Raw genomic sequence first — 21,246 nt, forward strand, 5'->3', positions numbered from 1 at the left:
TGGGCCATCTTCACGGCTGTGGCCTGGGTCCAGCTGTGCGCCTCCTGCTCCGGGTCCCTCCTGTCTTTTCCCTGGCTCCTCCCTCCTTCGTCGCCTCCCTGGTCTCTGTCTGCCGGCCCCCTCTTGGGTGTCCGTCCTCCTCCTGAGCCTCCTCCTTAATTCCTGCCCGTCCCTCCCCTTTGGATGTTACTACGGTCCCAGTTTCTCCCCAGTCTGATTGTTAATTACATTCCAGGTGTGTCTCATCTTCCCTGATTACCTTGTGTTTATAAGCCCTAGTCCTTTCAGTTAGTGTTTGTCAGTTTTTGAATGTCTTCCCTGTGCTCTATGTTCCCCGTTGGACTATTAAAGACTCTAGATGTGCTAAATTCCTCGTCTCCTCGTTCCTTGCTCCGTGCTCCTGGTAAAGTGTGACAGCAACTACAGAGCAATCGTCCAAAATTAGAATTAATTACTTTAAGTAATTAAAATGAAATATTGAAATGGTTCAGGCTATGCTCGTTTCATAAGCATAGACATAATACAATAATAATGCTGTTCAGGATAATGCATAATATTACTGACACAGAACAGTAAATATACAGGAGTAAATATTAATGCACAATATATAATGTAGTCACATGGGCTAGTGAAGGGAATCAGACACATTCCACATCAGTCTTAACATGCAGACTCTCCCTGCCTCCCAGCAATAAAACATCTCCAAATGACTGCAAAATATCATTAACTGCAGAAACGCACAACTCTAGCTTATGGTAGTTCCTGTTTTGAAATTATACCTTTTTAGACTAATAGGAACACTTAAAATCTACTGTTTCATCTACCGTTTTCACTCCCTCAGCTCAAAGAGAGCTGGCTGACGAATGTTTATGCATAAGCAAATTCATGTTTGCCCTTGTAATTTATCAGAGTGACCAGGCAATGTCAACTGAATTGTAGTTTGCCAGACGATGTCATAACATACCCATCATGTTGTTTCTAATGATTTTGCTCCATCAGGTGTCAAAACACTTGCATTAATGTGCTTCAAGTAGAAGTTAAGGTAGGGTAATGGCTGCTAGGCTATGTATTTCAAAAAAGGGTCATAAATTGTGGTTAAGATTTTTTTATATATATTTTTTTTAAAAAGTCTCTTATTCTAAAATACAAAATATATTTATTTGAATATATTTTACAATGTATTTAAATTCTGTGATGGCAAAGCTGAATTTTTACTAGTCTTTGGTGTCACATGATCCTTCAGAAATCATTCTAATATGCTGACTTGGTGCTCAGTAAATATTTATTATTATAATCAATGTTCAAAACAGTCACACTTTGATTACACTTTATTTTAAGGTCAAATTCTCGCCATTAACAAACCCTTAACTATGACTTTTGCCTCAAACTCCTAATTTGGTGGTTATTAATAGTTTGTAAGGTAGTTGTTAAGTTTAGGTATTGGGTAGAATTAGGCATGTAGAATATGGTCATGCACAATATGTGCTATATGCAACTAATTAATAGTGAGAATTGGTCCATATACTAAAATGTTATTGTATGTTCTTTCCTCATGTCTTCTGTTTTGTCTTCCAAAGTTGGGTGTTGTATGAGAAGCCAGAATTCAAAGGAGAAAAGGTCGCTCTGGATGAGGAGGACATTGAGCTGACAAATCCATTTGGACCGCCAGATGAAGAAGTGGCTGATCAGCAGAATGGAACAACAAAGGATCATGAGGAAGAGGACCATGAGTCCAAGCCTCGGCTAAAGAGGAAGTTCGTCATCGGATCTATACGGCGAGCAGTGAGAGTATGTCAGACATGTTTACTTTTTTTGTTAGTTGAAATTCAAGTTCATAAACATTCTGCCATAGACAGACCATAAGACGCAAAATTGTTTTAGCTTGTAAATGTGTCTGGGATGGATGGAATCATGTTTTGGTTTGTGGTGTCACGTCATAGCCATATTATGAAAGGTTCAAGTGTGCCACCTTGTGTTTTCAAGCAGAATTGTGCCAGTATTTTAGCAGGACTTCTACAGACTTTCTAGGAACTCACGCTTGCATAAATAAAGTCTTTATAAGGATTTTTGTTGTTGTTTTTTGCCTTTCCAGGATTACAGCGTTCCTGAAATCAGCCTTTTCCCAGAAGAAAATGCTGAAGGCAAGAAGGTCACATTCAGAGACACGTCAGAAGACTCCAGAATTTTTGGCTTCCCAGTCAGAGCAAACTCCATCATCATCAATGCTGGACTGTGAGTTATCAGTGCAGCTTATTCCTAATTCCATTCTATTTGGGCTCGCTCACAGTGTTTATTTGTTAACATCATGTGTTTGATCTCCTCCAGATGGTTGGTGTTTGCAGAGCCCTTCTTTCAGGGTGTCCCGCGAGTGCTTGAAGTCGGGGGATTCCCCACCCCAGCTGCCTGGGGCGTCACACATCCATATGTGGGCTCCCTACACCCACTTAAAATAGTGAGCATTTTAGTCTCCTTTTCATTATTGCCAATGATTCCATAGCATATCAGTAAAAAATGAGGTATATTAATACAAATGTTTTTTGTAGGGGGAACCTAGAGTGGAGAACCTCTATGAGCCAAAAGTAAGTGTTACATCAACAGCCATCTAATAAAGCAGTATTGTATTTGATGTTCTTTAAAGGATCAAGGATAATTCATGTTTGATATAATTTGTTTTCAATAGATTGTGCTCTATGAGAAGCCATATTTCACTGGCAAAAGCAGAGAAATCTACACCACCATGAGAGATTTCCTGTCAAGAGTGGACAAGCAGCAATCATTGTTTATGTTCAGTGCAGGATCTCTTAAAGTTATTGGAGGCTGGTGAGTATTGAAAGTATGTGTGTTTGATCGAGAGTAAAGTGAGGAAGAGAGCAAGAACTGATATATTTATTATGCATAGTATGCAGGACATTATCTGACTTATTTTTGTTGTATTGTTCTCTATTCTGTTCTGTTGTAACTTACTCAATCTGTCTTCTAGCTGGGTCGGCTATGAGAAGGAGGGTTTCCGGGGTCACCAGTATCTTCTGGAGGAGGGAGAGTACCATGACTGGCGGGTGTGGGGAGGAGTGAACTCAGAGCTGCGCTCGGTCCGAGTCATCCAAGCTGTAAGAAAAACACAAAATAAATTTTATATAATTTGTATGATAAAATCTCACCAAGATTCATACTATTAAGTTTCATTAAAATGTTTGTTCTCTTAAAGGGGTCATCGGATGCCCATATTACACAAGTTGATATGAGTCTTTTGGGTCTATAACAGGCATCCTCAAATCTGGCCCACTCCTGCAGAGTTTAGCTCTAACCCTAATCAAACACACCTGAGCATGCTAATCAGAGTCTTCAAGATCATTAGAAAATCACAGGTAGGTGAGTTTGATCAGGGTTGGAGCTAAACTCTGCAGCAGATTGGCCCTCCAAGGAAAGATTTGAGGAACCCTGGTCTATAGCATACTAAGGGTAAAGACAGTGTTTTTTACACTACCATTGAGAAATTTTAACCAGTCAAAATCAGCTCTGTTTTCAGCACACTGTTCTAGTCCATGTTGATTTAAATGCTAGTGAGCTCTGCTGACTTCGCCCCTCTCTTCCGTGGAGTGACGAGCAGACCATAGATATGTGTAGATTCCCTATTCGACCACTCCAGTTCGCAGACTGTTCCAAAAATGGTGGACGGCTTACGTATCGCGGCCCATAGAAGCAGTCGATAATGAGGCATTGGAACAGTAAGGCCATTTCATTTTCCAACCCTAAAAGACAGACACGTCTTTTAGGGTTCATTTTCACAGCTTTTAGGATTTGTCTGTCATCAACTACTGTTGTTTTCTCAGCCGATCAGGTCGTTGTTGGTTGCTGGTGTCACTAGTGGTTTCCAAACTCTTGATTTCTCCATGCCCTCTGTTTTTGCTATAGCTCTAATTGACTTCCTCTTTTCTTTTAGCATCCAAATTGCTTGCTTTTCTCTCAAAGTCAGCTCCCTCGTCTTCATCCTGGTTTGTGTGTGTCATCGAATGCAAGATTCAGAATGAAGAAGTAATGGGTATAACTGATACGACACATTCCCTGCTTTTAATATCTAAAGAATTAATGCAACAGGAGACAGCTGATCACTTAGAAAGACCTGTGAGGCAACTGTTCCAATACTTATGCTCACATCAGATAGAGGGATGAAACTCTAAAAGTGCTGAACTTCTTAGCTGGTAAAACATCTATGTGTTGAATCACCCAATAATAAAATGTGACATTTTGTAGTATTGTCTCATATTCATCTTTTATTCATATTTGTAAATGTCTCGACTCCACAGCCAACAGAGCAATTTTGTCCTTACTGTTCCAATACTTTTGGAGGGCACTGTATATCTATGGAGCATACTAAACTTCAGCCGCGAAACTGGCTAACTTTGGCACATTATTAGGAAAGGCGATTTGCAAAGATTCATAAAAACCCTCATACTCACTTCTTCTATAGATAAAGCTGGATCACGAATGATTCGGGCGAACATAGATGCATTTATGTAGATCGGGGATTGGCGCATTCCCTTCAAAATGAAAGTAACGTTAATCCTCTGCGTCTTCAGCCGCTCAGATGTCAGGAGTAAATGACCACTGCTATGTTCATTATTACATCCAACAACTAAACACTTCAATCGCTTAATCGGAGACATCTTGTCTTCCCCTGCACCGGAGTCGACACAATGATGGACTGATAACAGCTCTCTCAGGGCAGGTCTAAGGTAAGACGGCCTTGTCAATCAACTGTCGTGGGAGAGGCCTGTACAGAACTACATCGACAGGAACCTCAGGACAGCCTGATTTGACAGACCTGGATTTTTATCATTATAGGATGGATGTTTACACACACTTCCAACATACATTTATGTTCAAACAACTTGTAAAGTGAATTTTGCATCCGATGACCCCTTTAATAATGGAAATGCTCTGCTTCTGACGTTCATAGATAGAATAGAACAATAGAATATATTAATATATTTTATTATATTGATATACTACTTCTACTGCTACTTCTTTTTAAAATATATTTTAAATAGAATTTCTGTTACTATGAAGGTATGCAAATATCTATGATAAAAAATATTTTAAAAAAATGTATATCAATCAATCAACTTTTTATTCAAGACACAGAGGTCCATAGAGACAACACAGTACAAATATATACATAAATTTAAGAATGATGCAAATGAGGCATCATTTAAAACATATACAGGCTTCGGGTCCAATGTTTCCAAAAGCAAGATGTGTACCTTGTGTCGCTCTTAGAAACATCAGCTATGGACATAATAATCATATTCTTAGACCCTATCAGTCTGCACATGAACCCATACATAAAATTTCTTAAGACAGCGTTAAAAGTGGGCACATTATTAGACACAAACATTTCACTGGCACTACTCCACCTAGGAATTTTAAGCACAATTCTTAAAGCATCATTATAAGCCACTTTAAGTTTTTTCATTTTCGACTCACTAAAATTACACCACAGGTGGGCAGTATACAGTGGAGTGCAATAGGTTTTGAAGAGTGAGATTTTAACATCAGGAGTGCACATGTGGAATTTGCGTGCCAGCATGTTTGCCTGCCCATACAATTTTCCACGCTGCCGCTGCACATCATCATCATCACAGAGGTCATCTCTTATCACATGTCCCAGATACTTAACTTTCTTTATAACCTCTAGTGGTTCACCTGCTAATGAGAAAGAAGGATAGACACACTTCATATCCTCCTTGGTTCTAGCGATCAGTACCACACTCTTCATTGAGTTAAATTTTATATCAAACATTAGTCCATATTGAGAAAATTATTTGATTATATTTGATTGTATTAATATACTACTACTACAAATAATAACAATATATAATGCATGCTTTAAAATATTTTAAGTAGAATTTCTGTGACTAGCTATACATATGTAAATTAAAATATTAATGTATTTTATTAAATAAATAATAATACACTTATTTATTTATTTATTTATTTAAGCTTTCACAATATTTTGGTGTTTAGTCCACTTCATCATCAATAAAACGTATTGTAAACTAAATGAATAGTTTAGATTGAATTGTAAGTGTTAATTTTTGAACTGCAATATCTGCTTCTTGTAGGACCTGTCTGAGCCCCTGCTGGTGTTATATGGGATGCCTGAAGAGGAGAAAGTGGAGAATGAAGAGCCTACGTTTGAGGTGACAGAAGCTGTCGCAGATGTGGAGCTGTTTGGGTTTGGCATCAACACCCGCTCCATCCACGTGCTTAGTGGAGCGTATGTTCTGATCTCTCTGTCTCTGAATGTAGCAATTTCTTATTGCAGTCTGTCAGATCGAGCCATGTTTTAATAAGTATGTGAATAGATTTTTCTTTCTTTCCACAGATGGGTGGCATACTCTCATGTGGATTTCTCAGGTAACCAATACGTCTTGGAGAAAGGCTTCTACAACAACTGTGGAGACTGGGGCTCTGGAGACAACCACATCTGCTCCATACAGCCCATCCTCACAGTAAGTCAGAGGCATTTCATTATTCATTAATCTAATGCAAGGACTATTGACTCAAATTGTGTGTGGTTGAAAATGTTTTGCATAAAGAGTAATGATTAAAGAATATTGAGAGGCAAATTCACTAAACAGTTACTCAGTTTTTCATCTGGTAATTCATTGTCAATTCATAATCTGATAACCGCCTGCAATCCAACTCAGCTAGATGTTAAATGTGCTGAAATAGTATTAATATATTTCATTGCATTATTTCACAGATATGAATTCCCGCATGAATCTACATTTAATAGTCTGTCCTTGATTTCATTCATGAGGTTGTTCTTATGTATTTCAGGCACCAAGTGAAGAACCCAGCTTCAGAAATGAGGTCTCTTATGCTTACTAAGGCTGCATTTTTTTTATAAAAATACAGTAAAAACAGTAATATTGTGAAATAATATTACAATTTAAAAGAACTCTTTCTGTTTTAATGTATTTTAAAATGTAATTGATTAATTTGTTGTAAAAGCTGATTTTCAGCATGATTATTCCAGTCTTCAGTGTCACATGATGCTTCGGACATGATTCTAATATGCTGATCTGGTGCTCAAGAGACATTATTATTAATAATGCTGAACAGTTGCCCTGCTTAATATTTTTCTTTGAAACAGTGATACAAAAGAATAGCATTTATTTGAAATAGAAATCACATTTAACAGTGTTAAAATTGTTGATGTCACTTTTGATCAATTTAATGCATCCTTGCTGATAAAGGTGTTAATTTCTTTAAATAAAATCTTACTGATCCTAAACTTTTGAACAGTAGTATATAAAGGCAATCTTCATCATTAATGCAGTGCATTTAATGAAACATTTATGCTCTCTTTCCCTTTGCTGCAGGTGCTGCTCTACTCAGAGTCGGATTTCCAGGGCACATGTAGGGTTTGTCATCAGAACCAGGGCTGTTTGCCTGAACGTCTCACTATCAAGTCCTGCAGGGTGGTTGGAGGAAGGTTAGTGAGAAAATTTAGTGTTGGATAAATGCTTAGATGTATGCATGGATGAGCTATCACTGTATACAGCGAACCCCAAAATGCATGTAGACACATACAAATGTAAACATTAGATTTAACATGCATTCAAATTCACCATATTTCTTTTAGATTGTGACACTCTGAATTTGTATGCCTCTGTTCATTTCAGTTGGGTGCTTTATGGAGGAGAGAAGTTCACAGGAAACATGTATGTTCTGTCTGAAGGAGATTATCCCAACCTGACCAGCATGGGCATCCTAACTGACTTGGGCATTCACTCTGTCAAAGCAGTTCCAATGGTGAGAAGAAACTGATTTCTTACTAAATATATTTCTGGAAAAGAGGTGGACAAATGATCCAATGAGAAACATTATATATGTTTGTTCTCTCTTTCAGACCTTTTCGGTGCCGTCAATCTCGCTCTTTGGACTGGAGTGCTTTGAGGGTCGGGAGGTCACCATTGATACACAGATTTCCAGCATGTGGGAGGAAGGATTTAACACACATTTCCTCTCTGTCAGGGTCAACAGTGGATGGTGAGTTTGCAGTGTTTCATATTATTGGTTTATATTAGTACATATTATTTGTGGTATCATGACTATTTTGTATGAAATTTTCTCATATACTGTATCAATGTCAATCTCTTTGCAGCTGGGTGTTATGTGAACATAGTAACTACAGGGGGCGCCAGTTCCTTTTGGAGCCGATTGAAATCACAAACTGGCATAACTTCAGTTCTCTTTCCTGTATCGGCTCCTTGTATCCAGTCAGACAAGTTAGTATCACCTTCACATGACCAATTATTTGCACAAGATAACTTGAAAACAGTATTACTTATATGTTGTTAATTGTGTGTTTATATCCCTATAGAAACAAAGATTGTTCCGCATCAGAAATAAAGAGACGGGCCACTACATATCAGTGCAGGGGGGTGTTGAGGACATGAAGACGGGTCGTGTGGTCGTCACAGAGCAGGTGGAGGGAATGAGTGATATTTGGCTTTACCAGGACGGGCTCATCAAAAACAAGGTACTTTGCTCACCATTATGTGGATGAGTAATGCATGTATAGTTATTTATTGTTTCTAACTTCTTAAAGTTACCCCCTCTCAGATTGTTGAACATTTGCTCTCTTTGTGTCAGTTGGCTCGAACCATGAGTCTGCAGGTGATGGGTAATGTGGAGTCAAGTGCTAAGGTGGTTTTGTGGACTGAAACACGTGTTCCAGTGCAGACGTGGAGCGCTCAGGTCAGCGGCACAATCTCCAGCGCCACCTTCCCTGGAATGGTGCTGGACATCAAGGGTAAGATTTAGTTTGGTGCTTTATGTACCAAGCACAAGCTTTAATAATGTCTATTGTGTCTCTTAATTTATTTTATTATTTATAATATTGCTATTTATTTACTATTTATTATAAAAATATTTTTATTACATTAAAATGTAAGAATAGCTGATATCAATACAGGAGTGTCCAGCAGTGTGTCGTGCCATACTTCATCTAAATCTATCAAACAATATTTTTATGATGTTTATACACTTTTATATTTTTAGATTTACCATACATGCAATTTTTTGATAATTATGTTAGCTATCATTAAAGAGAGTTTGAGAAATACTCAGAACTTTGGGGTCAGTACTTTTTTGTGAAAGAAGTTAATACTTTTATCCAGGAAGGCTACACTAAATTCATCAAAATTGTCAGTAGAGATGTTAACTTTGTTAAAAAAAAAAAAAAAAATTTAATTATTATTTTTTATTACTGTCTATTCATCACAATTTCCACAGAGATATTAAGCAGCACAACTGTTTTCAACCTTGAAAATAAGAAAAGTTTCTTAAGAAAATCGGCATATCGGAATGTTTTCTGAAGGATCATGTGACTGACTTGAGTAATGCCTGTTGAAAATTCAGCTTTGACATCACAGCAATGAATGACATTTTAAAATATATTAAAATAGAAAACAGTTATTTTAATTGTAGTAATATTTCACAATATACAATATAGATTTATATTTAATCAAATAAATGCAGCCTTGGTGAGCATAAGAAACTTCTTAAAAAAAATTTTTTTAAATCTTATCAACCCCAAACTTTTGAACGGTAGTGTACACTTTCTCTTATAAAAATAAAATATCTAAATTCCTTTATAAATTTGTGGATTTAGACCTAAAATCATGATTTTGGCAACAAATGTCCATGTACATGTTATTTGACAACTACTAAAAAATTAAAAAATTAAAAAAGTTCTCCATCAATCTAATTTCTCTTTTTTTACAGGGGGTAAGCAATACGACAAACAACATTTAGTGATTCGAGAAGAGAAAGAGGAACACACCAGCCAACAGTGGGAGCTGGAATTTGTTTGATCCTTCATCTGACCTCCTTCTCCTTCTGACTCCACCCACTTATCCTCTCCCAACAATACAAACACTGTCTGTGATCTGATATAGGACACTATGAGGGCACCTGTGAGTCATCTTTACATACAATCAGAAGATGTTGGACAGGAAAAGTTTCTCCTGTCAGTAGAGGCTATATAATAGATAAAATGGATCAATGTATTGTCATTTAAAAATGAGAGAGAAGCAGAGGTCAAATATCATTCAACATGCTAGTTTTCTTGAAACGTAAATCTCTCACCTGTGATGACTTATTTGCATATAGTTTGAATAAAACACGCTAATGAAGGTGCTGGTGGTCAAGTCACTTAAAAAACTTTTTTCTGTTTTCCTGTGCATCACACGAGAATCTCATCATGTACATGAATCTGGCAACTTTCAAAGCATTCTTTCATTGCTACTCATTTATTTGTTTACAAGCTAATGTTTTTTTTTGTTAGTTTTTTTTTACATTTGACATATTGGGTATATTCTGGTATGTAAACTTTGATATCAATGTTTGCAAATTGTTTATAGTCATTGCAAAAGGTAGTGGACCCTGGCAGATTTCGGTCTGTGTTGTTTTTATTACCAAAAAGTGTGCTGATGTCTGTCAATAAAAAGTCGCCATGTTTTTGGACATCCAGGAAACTTTATTAGGTATAAATGTTATTTTCAAAGCACAAAGTGAAATATGTAACAGGGAGTGGCTTTAATTTTGTAATAAAACTGTCAAAAATCATCTCGGAATTCACACATTTTTACTTCAATGTGGGCTATTGATGTTTTAGTATCTGTGTTAATTGTTTTTATAACAGTTCATCAAAAACAACTTGTATATGTGTAGTAGTGCACGTTTGTTCATTTGAACGAGTTTCATGCCTGCGGCGCCGAGGTCAAGAGTTACATATGTTTGCTGCGTGTAAGATGTCTGATAACGGCTGCTGATGAATGACAAGTATGCAGATTGATGCTATCTTGTTTGTTCCGGTCTACAAATCACACGCCACGCCTAATGATGTTGCTCTTTCAGGTGGAGGTAAATTCTCGTAAATTCTCGTGTTTATGTACACAGTCACATGCAAGTTCAGCTCCACTGCCTTTGTTGACATTAACAACACTTCACACATTTCTCAAATTACAACCTGTTTTATGCAGCGTTTAGCAACTAATATCGACCTCTGTTTAAATGTACATGTAAACGAGTTCGAGAATTCTCTTTCGAAGAGTCTTTGTGATTCAGAAATGGTTGTTTTGGGGAGGAATCTAGTCAATTGAGTCTTCCAGTTATGCAGGTTTTTAAAGTTCTTGTGTGTACTGTGTCAAGGTTACACCCATGGGATATCTGATCTGATCTGATCTGATCTAAAGTATTGAGAGCTTGTTTGGTTTGAGACATTTTGTGCTTTTTGCAGCAGATGAGCCTGAGAAATACAGCGTATGGACGATATTTATTTCTCAACAACGATTTAAAACCTGGAGTTTTGCACTGTTTGATTTGAGAGGGCACACTAGGAGTCACCAAATAAAAAAATTGAAACTCGATCTCACCTGAGACTGAAATTTCACTACAGACACTTCAATTCTGAGTCTTCAGCAGGTAAACCACTTGAACTAACTTGATCACCACTATTCGAGTAGTCTTTTTAAGTAAACATTTTTTAAGCTAAAATTTCTTCTGAGCTTTTGCTCTTTTTGTCAGAAGGATCATAGCTGATTTAAATATTTTAATTAAGAATTAAGTTAATTTCATGTTTATTAATTTCTCTATTTTTGCTCAAATTAATAAATAAAAGTATTTACTTACAGTATTTTTTGAAGAACATTGTTCTTTATAAGATATTGTTTTTTTTATACACTGTGAAAATTATCAAACTTGTAATTAAAACAAAGATTATTTATTGGAGTACATTTTACAAGAAAATACTTTTTCAGTCTTTAAAATGACATGTATAATTCATTGTGCTACTTTGAAAGAAATTGTGAAAATTTACTAGTGAAAACTGTTTCTACACCATTTTTTTTCAATGCAGCTTGTGTATAACTTCCTTTTACATTGGCAAGTGCTGTCATGGAGGCAGAAGCTAAGTCACAGGAAACATCTCCAATTACGGTGAATGTTTGCATCTGTACATTTTTCTCTGCATCACCTTTTTGTGTAGTACTTCGGTCTCATTGTTTGTCACTAAATCTCTGAAATATCTCAGTACCATTGCTCTTCTAAATCAGGACTGTTTTCTTCGACATTCTCCATCCTCCCCTACATTGCCTTTTTTTTTTTTTCATCCTACAGTCTGAAGACATGTGGTGGGGCACCCTGGGCTCTGTGCGGCCCTTCCCAAACTTTCATCCCGAGAGAGATGTTACAGTCCTTCACACTGCTCTGGAGAAGAAAGGTACATCTATATAAATGCTCATGAGGCATGATTGTGGTAGTAAAAATCAATCTGCTAGTATTTTCATAATTAATTGTAATTTCAAACTACCATATCTTTCTATTAAAGATGTGAGCACAATTGTGGGAATCCTAACCAATCGCAATAATGCTCAGAGACGATCTCTTGCTCAGGCATACAAGAATTTCTCTCAAAAGGTAAATCAGAAACAAATTCATCTCCTAATCATCACAAGCTAGTCATTCTGTTTGGGGGGTTTAGGTTTTGTTTTTTTATAGGCCAAATACTATAAGAAGTGACCAAATGTCCCCACAAGGATAGGATAGTAAAAAAAAAAATAATATCTCAAATACAGTGGGCAAATAAGTATTTGATACACTGCCGATTTTTTTTCCCACTTACAAAGAATGGAGTGATCTGTAATTTTCATCGTAGGTACACCTCAACTGTGAGAGACGGAATATAAAAAAGAAATCCAGAAAAATCACATTGTATGATTTTTGAATAATTAATTTCCATTTTATTGCATGAAATAAGTATTTGATACAATAGAAAAATAGAACTTAATATTTGGTACAGAAAGCTTTGTTTACAATTACAGAGGTCAGATGTTTCCTGTAGTTCTTGACCAGGTTTGCACACACTGCAGCAGGGATTTTGGCCACTCCTCCATACAGGTCTTCTCCAGATCTTTCAGGTTTTGGGGCTGTCGCTGGGCAACACAGAGTTTCAGCTCCCTCCATAGATTTTCTATTGGGTTCAGGTCTGGAGACTGGCTAGGCCACTCCAGGACCTTGAAATGCTTCTTACGGAGCCACTCCTTAGTTGCCCTTGCTGTGTGTTTGGAAGACCCAGCCACGACCCATCTTCAATGCTCTTACTGAGGGAAGGAGGTTGTTGCCCAAAATCTCACGATACATGGCCCCATCCATCCTCCCCTCAATACGGTGATGTCATCCTGTCCCCTTTGCAGAAAAGCACCCCCAAAGCATGATGTTTTCACCCCCATGCTTCACGGTTGGGATGGTGTTCTTGGGATTATACTCATCCTTCTTCTTCCTCCAAACACGGCGAGTGAGGTTTATACCAAAAAGTTCTATTTTGGTCTCATCTGACCACATGACCTTCTCCCGTGCTTCCTCTGGATCATCCAGATGGTTTTTGGCAAACTTCAGACGGGCCTGGACGTGTACTGGCTTGAGCAGGAGGAGCTTGTGCACGCAGCTTGTGCACGCTGCAGGATTTTAATCTTGAAGGTGTAGTGTGTTACTAATGGTCCCAGCTCTCTTCAGGTCATTGACCAGGTCCTCCCGTGTAGTTCTAGGCTGATCCCTCACCTTTCTCAGGATCATTGATACTCCACGAGGTGAGATCTTGCATTGAGCCCCAGTCCGAGGGAGATTGACAGTCATCTTGAATTTCTTCCATTTTCTAATAATTGCGCCAGCAGTTGTTGCCTTCTCACCAAGCTGTTTGCCTATTGTCCTGTAGCCCATCCCAGCCTTGTGCAGGTCTACAATTTTGTCCCTAGTGTCCTTAGACAGCTCTTTGGTCTTGCCCATAGTGGAGAGGTTGGAGTCTGATTGATTGAGTGTGTGAACAGGTGTCAATTAATACAGGTAATGAGTGGAGGATAGGAGGGCTTCTTAAAGACAAACTAACAGGTCTGTGAGAGAGAGAATTATTGCTGGTTGGTAGGTGATCAAATACTTATTTCATGCAATAAAATGGAAATTAATTATTTAAAAATCATACAATGTGATTTTCTGGATTTTGTTTTTAATATTCTGTCTCTCAATGTTGAGGTGTACCTACGATGAAAATGACAGATCTCTCCATTCTTTGTAAGTGGGGAAACTTCAAAAATCAGCAGTGTATCAAATAATTATTTGCCCCACTGTAGTTCCCATCAGGTAAATGGCCTATTAAATATACTAAACACCTTAAATAATGTCTTAATGAACATCTAAAAATAAACAAAGACTTGTGAGGATTTGGTTTAGGTTTAGAGGATATAAAATATCATTAACTCCGTATAAAATCAATAAAAGTCAATGGATAATTCTTATCATGATACAAAAATGTGTGTGTGATGTGTGTGACATAACACTAGATTGTGTGTGTGTGTGTGTGTGTGTGTGTGTGTGTGTGTGTATGCTACAGGAATTGGACGCAAGTCTGAAGAAGGTTTTTTCTGGTGATCTGCAGTCTCTGATATTTGGACTGATGATGACACCAGAGCAGTTTGAGGCCCATCGCTTACGCAAAGCCATGGAGGTTTGGCATTAATCATTAGTATAGTCTATAAGTATGCAATTACATGACTGTGTGTGTGTGTGTGTGTGTGTGTGTGTGTGTGTGTGTGTGTGTGTGTGTGTGTGTGTGTGTGTGTGAGATTAGCAGCATACATTTAATTATAGTTCAACATCCATTCAGACTTTATTGATTTTTTTGTGTGTTCAGGGTGCTGGTACAGATGAAGAAACTCTTTTAGAGATTTTGTGCACAAGGACGCCACAACAGCTCTCTGACATAAGGGCTGCATACAATCAAGGTGCTTTAGGAATTATTTTCATAATGGAAAAATGTTGAACATTTTAATTGAATTAATGCAATTAAATACCTCCGTTTCTGGAATGTCTTACTTTTTACTCTGTTCATACTGAAAGCATTGCATATTGTTATAGGGTTAAAAAGCTGGATTGTCAAAAAAAAAGTTTTGGAATGATGATCACTAAACATGAGCACTAAATATTTACAAAGAATTATGCTCATATATGTCACTAATTAATTACTTATTGATTATTTTTCACTGTTAAGCAACACAACAGTGCTTTGGACAAGAATTGAATATTAGTGATAGCTGCATACATTTTCTATCAGTCTGTGTTTGAATGTTTCAACATTGTCACTTTAACAGAGTATAAGCGGGATTTAGAGAAAGACTTGATAAGTGAAACCAGTGGAGATTTTTCAAAGCTCATTGTGGCATTGTTGAAGGTAAGAAGTGTATGCCTCCTGTTCATTTCACAGTTAAATATTTATCACCAAAACCAATTTTATCGTGTTGATACATCATCAGTATATCAATGTCTCGTGCTATGCGAGTAATCATGCTCATTCTCTTGGTTTCTTTCTCTCTCTCTTTTATCAGAAAGAGAATGGGCCAGAACTTATTGACCAGGATATAGCAGTGAGTCCATATACATTCATGACAGATTTGTCCTTTTAGGATAAATTGTTCCTTTAAAAGATTTCAAGTGCTCTCAAGTCACCCTGCACTCCCGGGACTGCTTACATGTAATATTAAGAGATTTAGTTAATAAAGGTTTAACCATAAAACCTATTATGTTGACTTTGCTTTGTTTGATCATCTGCACTGTAACTGCCCCTACTGAGACCTAGTTGACCCCGGAAGCAGGATATGGTTTTTGGAATTTCAGCTCAATTAGATCACAGGGTGACCGATATACAAACTTTTCTTAGAATTCAACTCAGATAAGTTGCATATTTCATATACCAGATTGAATTGTGTGATTGAATTCAGTATATTTTGATTTTGTTTTACAGTCTTTATCTGAGGAGCTGAAAAACAAGAAACCTGCAGCTGATATTTGGATCAAAATACTCACCACAAGAAACCCAGACCATCTCAGAATTGGTGAGTTGCAAGTGTTTGTATGTGTGTTTCTGATCTAGCTATAATTCAGGGACAAAACTGTAGGAAAATGTCTATTGAAAACCGTTCCTTATGAACATTTAATCAGCAGGAAAAATGTCCATATAGACTAAATAAAATTTTGGTCTACAAATCTAAATCTAGAATTAAATTTTTTTTAGGGTATTTCAAAATTTGGCATCTCATACTTCTGATAATATTACTGTGCATGAGATGCATCAGAAAATTTCATTATTACTGTTTACTATCTATTGTTAGCATTCCTAGTGTTTGGAAAGGTTGTTGTTTCCTGTATCCTTGGTAGAGGTAATTACTTTTGACACAGTTATTGACACATTTGTAAAAAAAGTAAAGTAAAGTCGTGACGTATTGTCAAGTATGGTGACCCATACTCGAAATTGGTGCTCTGCGTTTAACCCATCCAAGTGCACACACACAGCAGTGAGTAGTGAACAAATGCACACACACACACACACACACACACACACACACCGTGAACACACACCCGGAGCAGTGGGCAGCCATTTATGCTGCAGCGCCCGGGGAGCAGTTGGGGGTTCGGTGCCTTGCTCAAGGGCACCTCAGTCATGGTATTGAGGGTGGAGAGAGCGCTGTACATTTACTCCCCCCACCTACAATCCCTGCCGGCCGGGGACTCGAACGGCAACCTTTCGATTACGAGTCCGACTCTCTAACCATTAGGCCACGACTTCCCCCAAAAAGGGGAAGGGGGAAAGGGACGTTCTCTGCATTTAACCCATCCAGGTACACCTGGAGCAGCGGGCAGCCATCAATGCGGCGCCCGGGGAGCAGTTGAGGGGTTCGGTGCCTTGCTCAAGGGTCTCACCTCAGTCGTGGTATTGAGGGTGGAGAGAGTGTTGGTTATTCACTCCAACCACCTACAATCCCTGCCGGACCTGAGACTCGAACCCACGACCTTCGGGTTACAAGTCCAACTCTCTATCCATTAGGCCACGACTGCCCCAACATGCAACATGCAAATCCTTGGAACATATCCATCTGTACTATTTAAGCCTTCTTGTATGGTATTTGTAAGGTTGACAACGACAAATATTTCAAATGTGTGTGAACAGTCATTTTATTTCTACTTCAGTGCTGGAAAAACTTGAGTTTGAGAAAGGCCAGACAGTGGAGGACACTTTTGAAGGACATTTTAAAGGAGTCTTCTCTGCAGACCTAAAAAAGGGCTTAAAGACTCTAGGTAAAACTGGTTTATGTGTGTTTGAGGATGTATTAATGTGTGTGTGTGCTCAATGTGTAATGATCAATTAATGTAAATACACAAAGCATTTGCAATTTATCTCTTTTCTTTTTCTCATCAGTACAATGCATACAGAACCAGTATTTATTCTTGGCACAACGGATCCAAACTAAGAAAGTAAGAATTTTTTTTTTTTTTAGCTTTAGAAATATCTTAATAAATAAGTTAAAAAAGTATTAATTGATGCTGCTACTAAATTATCTACTTTAAAACTTCTGTGTGCATGATCAGGTTTTGCCAGCATTTTGGGCACCAAATGTCCCAACTAAGAGTAAAGTAGAGTAAATCTTTATGTTGGGCCTAAAATGCAAAAAGGTTTATTTGAGGGTTTGGTATAAGGTTAGTGGATAGAAAATATCATTAGCTCAAATATAAAAACAACAGAAGTCTCAGTTATCATAAAAATTGTTGTCTATGTGTCCACACAGTTGCAGTACTAGTATAAACTTACTAGTACGTTGTTTTGCATGGCAGAAATGTATCAATGAAAAATTATTAAAGTTATTTCCTGAAATGCAATATGCTAAATCCATGCAAAGCACTTGCAAATGCAAAACAGGACGTTCTTTAAAACAACTTTACACTGATATCGAGATCACTGCTTGTTGATAGACTGTATCATGCTCAGTTGCCCACAGTCTTTGTTTTTACTTTTGCTATGAAACAGCTATAGATATGTGTTGACAGATACTCTGTCCTGTGCTCTGAAGGCACCGGTGGTCCAGGGTGTGATGGTGGCTCACAGTGAGGAGGATCTACTGAGAGTTAGAGTGGCATACCTTCAGTCAACAGGAACTTCACTCTACACAGCCTTACAGGTCTCCACACACACACACACACAAACACAGATATCTTTATAACCAGTCTTCTCCATCATTTTCTAATTCCTGCAAAATCCTGATATTTATTTATTTTTTCTCAACAGAAGCAGTTTAAAGGTGAACTCCTGCAGGGTTTGTTGGCTATATGTCGTGCAGAAGATTAGAAGAAATGCTGTATATATATATATGGCACAAATGATAAACATGTATGTGTACACAGTGAAAGCATGCCATTCGTTTGAATTGCAGTTAAACAAAATCTTTGTCTGAAAATAAATAAATAAAATAAATGTAACTGAGAATTGCAGCCTTTATTAATCCCCGTGGAAGGCAATTTAGTTTTAATAATACAATTTTCATCTTTTTGTGTCAGTTATGAATTTTTCATTTCAGATTTTTGACTTCTGTGTCATAATTATGATTTATCAAAGCACATTCATTTAAATTTTTTGACATTTGTATTGTAGTTTGACTCATTTGTTTGATTCTTGGCCAAAGGTTTAAAAAAAGTTTTCCCAGGATGTTATGAGATCATAAACTGAGTAAAAGGAAATGACTGACTTTGCTTAACCTATTTTAGTCCAGAAAAAGCTCACTTACTAAACAGTAAATACATCAACCTTCCCATTACAATGAAAATCTGCACTAGTCTTAACGATGAAAAACATGCATACAATCAACAGATAAAAATTCAGTCATTATTTTAAACTATAAATTTTTCTTTTCAAATCTTAGTTGCATATTAACCAACGTCAATTTTAGATGTTAAAAATAAAACACAATACAGTGTTTGTTCCTCTGATTTTATTGCTGTGAAACTTCCCCTTCCTTATTACTGTTCCCAATATTGTAGTATAATTGTTAACATAAAGTGAGAAATCATTTCCTGAATTTTTTTCAGTCATCCAGAAAAAAACATTTGATTATCTTTAAAACATGATACATTTGAGAAGCAGAACAGAAGTCTTTTTTTTTTTTATACTCCATTGACTCCATCCATTGTTTAAAGCATAAATCTCACTGTTTTTGTTGGGGGTTTTTTTTCTTTTTTTCGTTTGCTTAAAAATAACAATTCTTATTTAAAAAAAAAAGCTTGTCAGATATTTTTGTTGTCTTTTTGTAAGATGTGCAGACACTTTTTCTTTTACTAGGAAAAACAGATTTCTTTCTGTATAAGAGTATAAGTTCTGTATAAGTTTTTTCCCCCATGTTTTAAGCATAATGTCACTACATTTTGTTATATTTCGGGTCAAAACAAGAAATAAAAATAAGTCAAGATAGATCCTCTATTAACAGGTCTTCTATGCATGTCTTTTTTTTTTTTTTCTTAGTTGCATTTTTAAGGAAGTCCACATCTGTGATGCATCAAGCACTTTTTAAATCTAATGAAGCCACTTTATATGTACATTATTTCATGCACACTCCAACTCATTCATTGAAATACAATGTAATTTTAAAAAAACGAATTACCTAAATTCATGCATAGAGAGAGTTTATATTTGTCAACAAAGCTCATTTCTAATTTCAAGCATTTAAGCATGAGCCATTAGGTTTGCATAATTAAACTATTATCTGTTGTTCAGTTTTGGCTTTTGCTACTGTAAATGTAATAGTCAATTATATACTCATTAGTCATTTATATATAAAGTATATACATAGAGTCTATACTTTACCTTCATATATTACTTATATACTACAGTTCTTTGTAAAACAGTCAGACTTGCTTTAGTCCAGGGCTGAATCAGGTAATGCTCAATTCAACATCATGTACAGCAGAACAGATAGAGCATAGCTGCTGACGGTAACTGTCAGCGAGTCGCTGGACGATGTAGTCATCCAAATTGAGGTCTGTCCTGCTGTTGTCACAGTGGTATTCACTGCCATCGAGGTATTTGTCATTGGGGTCGTATCAGTCATGTTGCTTGAAAATTCAGTCGTTTGAATCATGGTGGGCTCTGAAGATGGAGACTTTGTGGCTGGCTGATCTGATGAAGTTGTCACAGTGGGTTGAGTTGAATCTGAAGTATTTATTCTGGTTATTGTGGGTGAAGTAGTAGGAAGTGTTGGAGCAGTGGGCTGAGCTGTAGTTGTAGTTGTAGAATCTACAGTGGTTGGACCTGTGCTTGTGACTGAAGTTGCATCAATTGTTGACTGAAACACTGAAGCTGTATTTGAAGTATTATCAGTTGTTGCCACACCGGTTGTCACAGTCACTGTCACATTAGTCTAGGGAACAATTTAAAAGCTTATTAACCAATGCCAATTTTAAATGTTAAAGATAAAACACAATACAGTGTTTGTTCCTCTGATTTTATTGCTGTGAAACTTCCCCTTCCTTATTACTGTCTGTTCCCAATATTGTAGTATAATTGTTGTAAACATAAAGTGAGAAATCATTTCCTGAATATTTTTTTTCAGTCATCCAGGAAAAACATTTGATTATCTTTAAAACATGATACATTCATTTGAGAAGCAGAACAGAAGTCTATTTATTTTTTACTCCATTGACTCTATCCATTGTTTAAAGCATAAATCTCACTGTTGGTTTTTTTTGTTTGTTTGCTTAAAAATAACAATTCTTATTTAAAAAAATTAGCTTGTCAAATATTTTTGTTGTCGTTTTGTAAGATGTGTAGACTTTTTTTTTTGTTGTTTTACTGGGGAAAACAGAAAAACAGATTTCTTTCTGTATATTTTTCTTAGTCCACTGAAAAATATTTTTGTTCCCCTTGTTTTAAGCATAATGTCACTACATTTTGTTTTATTTCGGGTCAAAACAAGAAACAAAAGTAAGTCAAGATAGATCGTCTATTAACAGGTCTTGTTAAATCTTTCTTTGCTTGTTTTTTTTATTATTTTTTTTTATGGAAAACCACACAAAATACATTTTTCTGTATATAATATTATATTATATTAATTTTCCCAAAAAGTTTGCATTCTCATATAGCTTTGATAAATGCTTATCAGAATCTCACTTCATCTTATTTTATTCAAGACCATGCATCTGGCCACACATATTTTATTAACACATGATAATATTGTAAGATGACAACATTATGGAGTGTGAATATAAAATAAATAAGTTGTATGTGTATTTACCTGAGCCTGGGAGACCAGCAGAGCCAACATCCAGAATCGTGTGATCAGGCACTTCATGATGGAGAGAAAA

The 21,246-nt window shown here is 36.7% G+C and overlaps 2 protein-coding genes and 1 long non-coding RNA gene across 3 annotated transcripts in view; all 3 read left to right on the top strand.

The window, feature by feature from the left end:
- LOC306847007 (uncharacterized protein) overlaps positions 1-10,633 on the top strand; it is a gene marked incomplete at its 5' end in the record, with an annotated part of 43,289 nt that extends 32,656 nt beyond the window's left edge. The window contains 16 exons of the mRNA XM_079380741.1: positions 1,578-1,788; positions 2,093-2,232; positions 2,326-2,452; positions 2,544-2,579; positions 2,681-2,820; positions 2,981-3,107; positions 6,123-6,277; positions 6,386-6,512; positions 6,844-6,876; positions 7,389-7,501; positions 7,692-7,821; positions 7,919-8,058; positions 8,174-8,297; positions 8,393-8,551; positions 8,665-8,824; positions 9,799-10,633. Of these exons, the coding sequence (XP_079236867.1) occupies positions 1,578-1,788; positions 2,093-2,232; positions 2,326-2,452; positions 2,544-2,579; positions 2,681-2,820; positions 2,981-3,107; positions 6,123-6,277; positions 6,386-6,512; positions 6,844-6,876; positions 7,389-7,501; positions 7,692-7,821; positions 7,919-8,058; positions 8,174-8,297; positions 8,393-8,551; positions 8,665-8,824; positions 9,799-9,887 (2,011 nt within the window). The 3' untranslated portion in view covers positions 9,888-10,633. The remainder of the gene's footprint in view (positions 1-1,577; positions 1,789-2,092; positions 2,233-2,325; positions 2,453-2,543; positions 2,580-2,680; positions 2,821-2,980; positions 3,108-6,122; positions 6,278-6,385; positions 6,513-6,843; positions 6,877-7,388; positions 7,502-7,691; positions 7,822-7,918; positions 8,059-8,173; positions 8,298-8,392; positions 8,552-8,664; positions 8,825-9,798) is intronic.
- The window catches only part of LOC306847517, a 779,007-nt gene that overhangs the window by 706,984 nt on the left and 50,777 nt on the right, over positions 1-21,246 (top strand). The window lies entirely within an intron of this gene.
- LOC306846748 (annexin A2-like) lies at positions 11,097-19,368 on the top strand. The gene is made up of 13 exons (XM_079380337.1): positions 11,097-11,499; positions 11,933-12,012; positions 12,193-12,295; positions 12,404-12,492; positions 14,459-14,572; positions 14,759-14,849; positions 15,216-15,295; positions 15,450-15,488; positions 15,866-15,956; positions 17,089-17,196; positions 17,318-17,373; positions 17,967-18,074; positions 18,182-19,368. Exons 2-13 carry the CDS (start codon positions 11,971-11,973, stop codon positions 18,239-18,241), a joined length of 981 nt encoding a protein of 326 aa, XP_079236463.1. The 5' UTR covers positions 11,097-11,499; positions 11,933-11,970; the 3' UTR covers positions 18,242-19,368.

The sequence above is a fragment of the Barbus barbus genome (assembly GCF_936440315.1).
Source record: "Barbus barbus genome assembly, chromosome: 27".
Taxonomy (NCBI): domain Eukaryota; kingdom Metazoa; phylum Chordata; class Actinopteri; order Cypriniformes; family Cyprinidae; genus Barbus; species Barbus barbus.

Bases quoted from the DNA above. Each gene is read 5' to 3' on its own strand.
- LOC306846748 (XM_079380337.1), top strand. From the start codon at position 11,971: ATGGAGGCAGAAGCTAAGTCACAGGAAACATCTCCAATTACG. The intron at 14,850-15,215 runs GTGCTTTAGGAA...TCACTTTAACAG, and splicing joins AAGGGCTGCATACAATCAAG to AGTATAAGCGGGATTTAGAG. The intron at 17,197-17,317 runs GTAAAACTGGTT...TTTTCTCATCAG, and splicing joins AAAGGGCTTAAAGACTCTAG to TACAATGCATACAGAACCAG.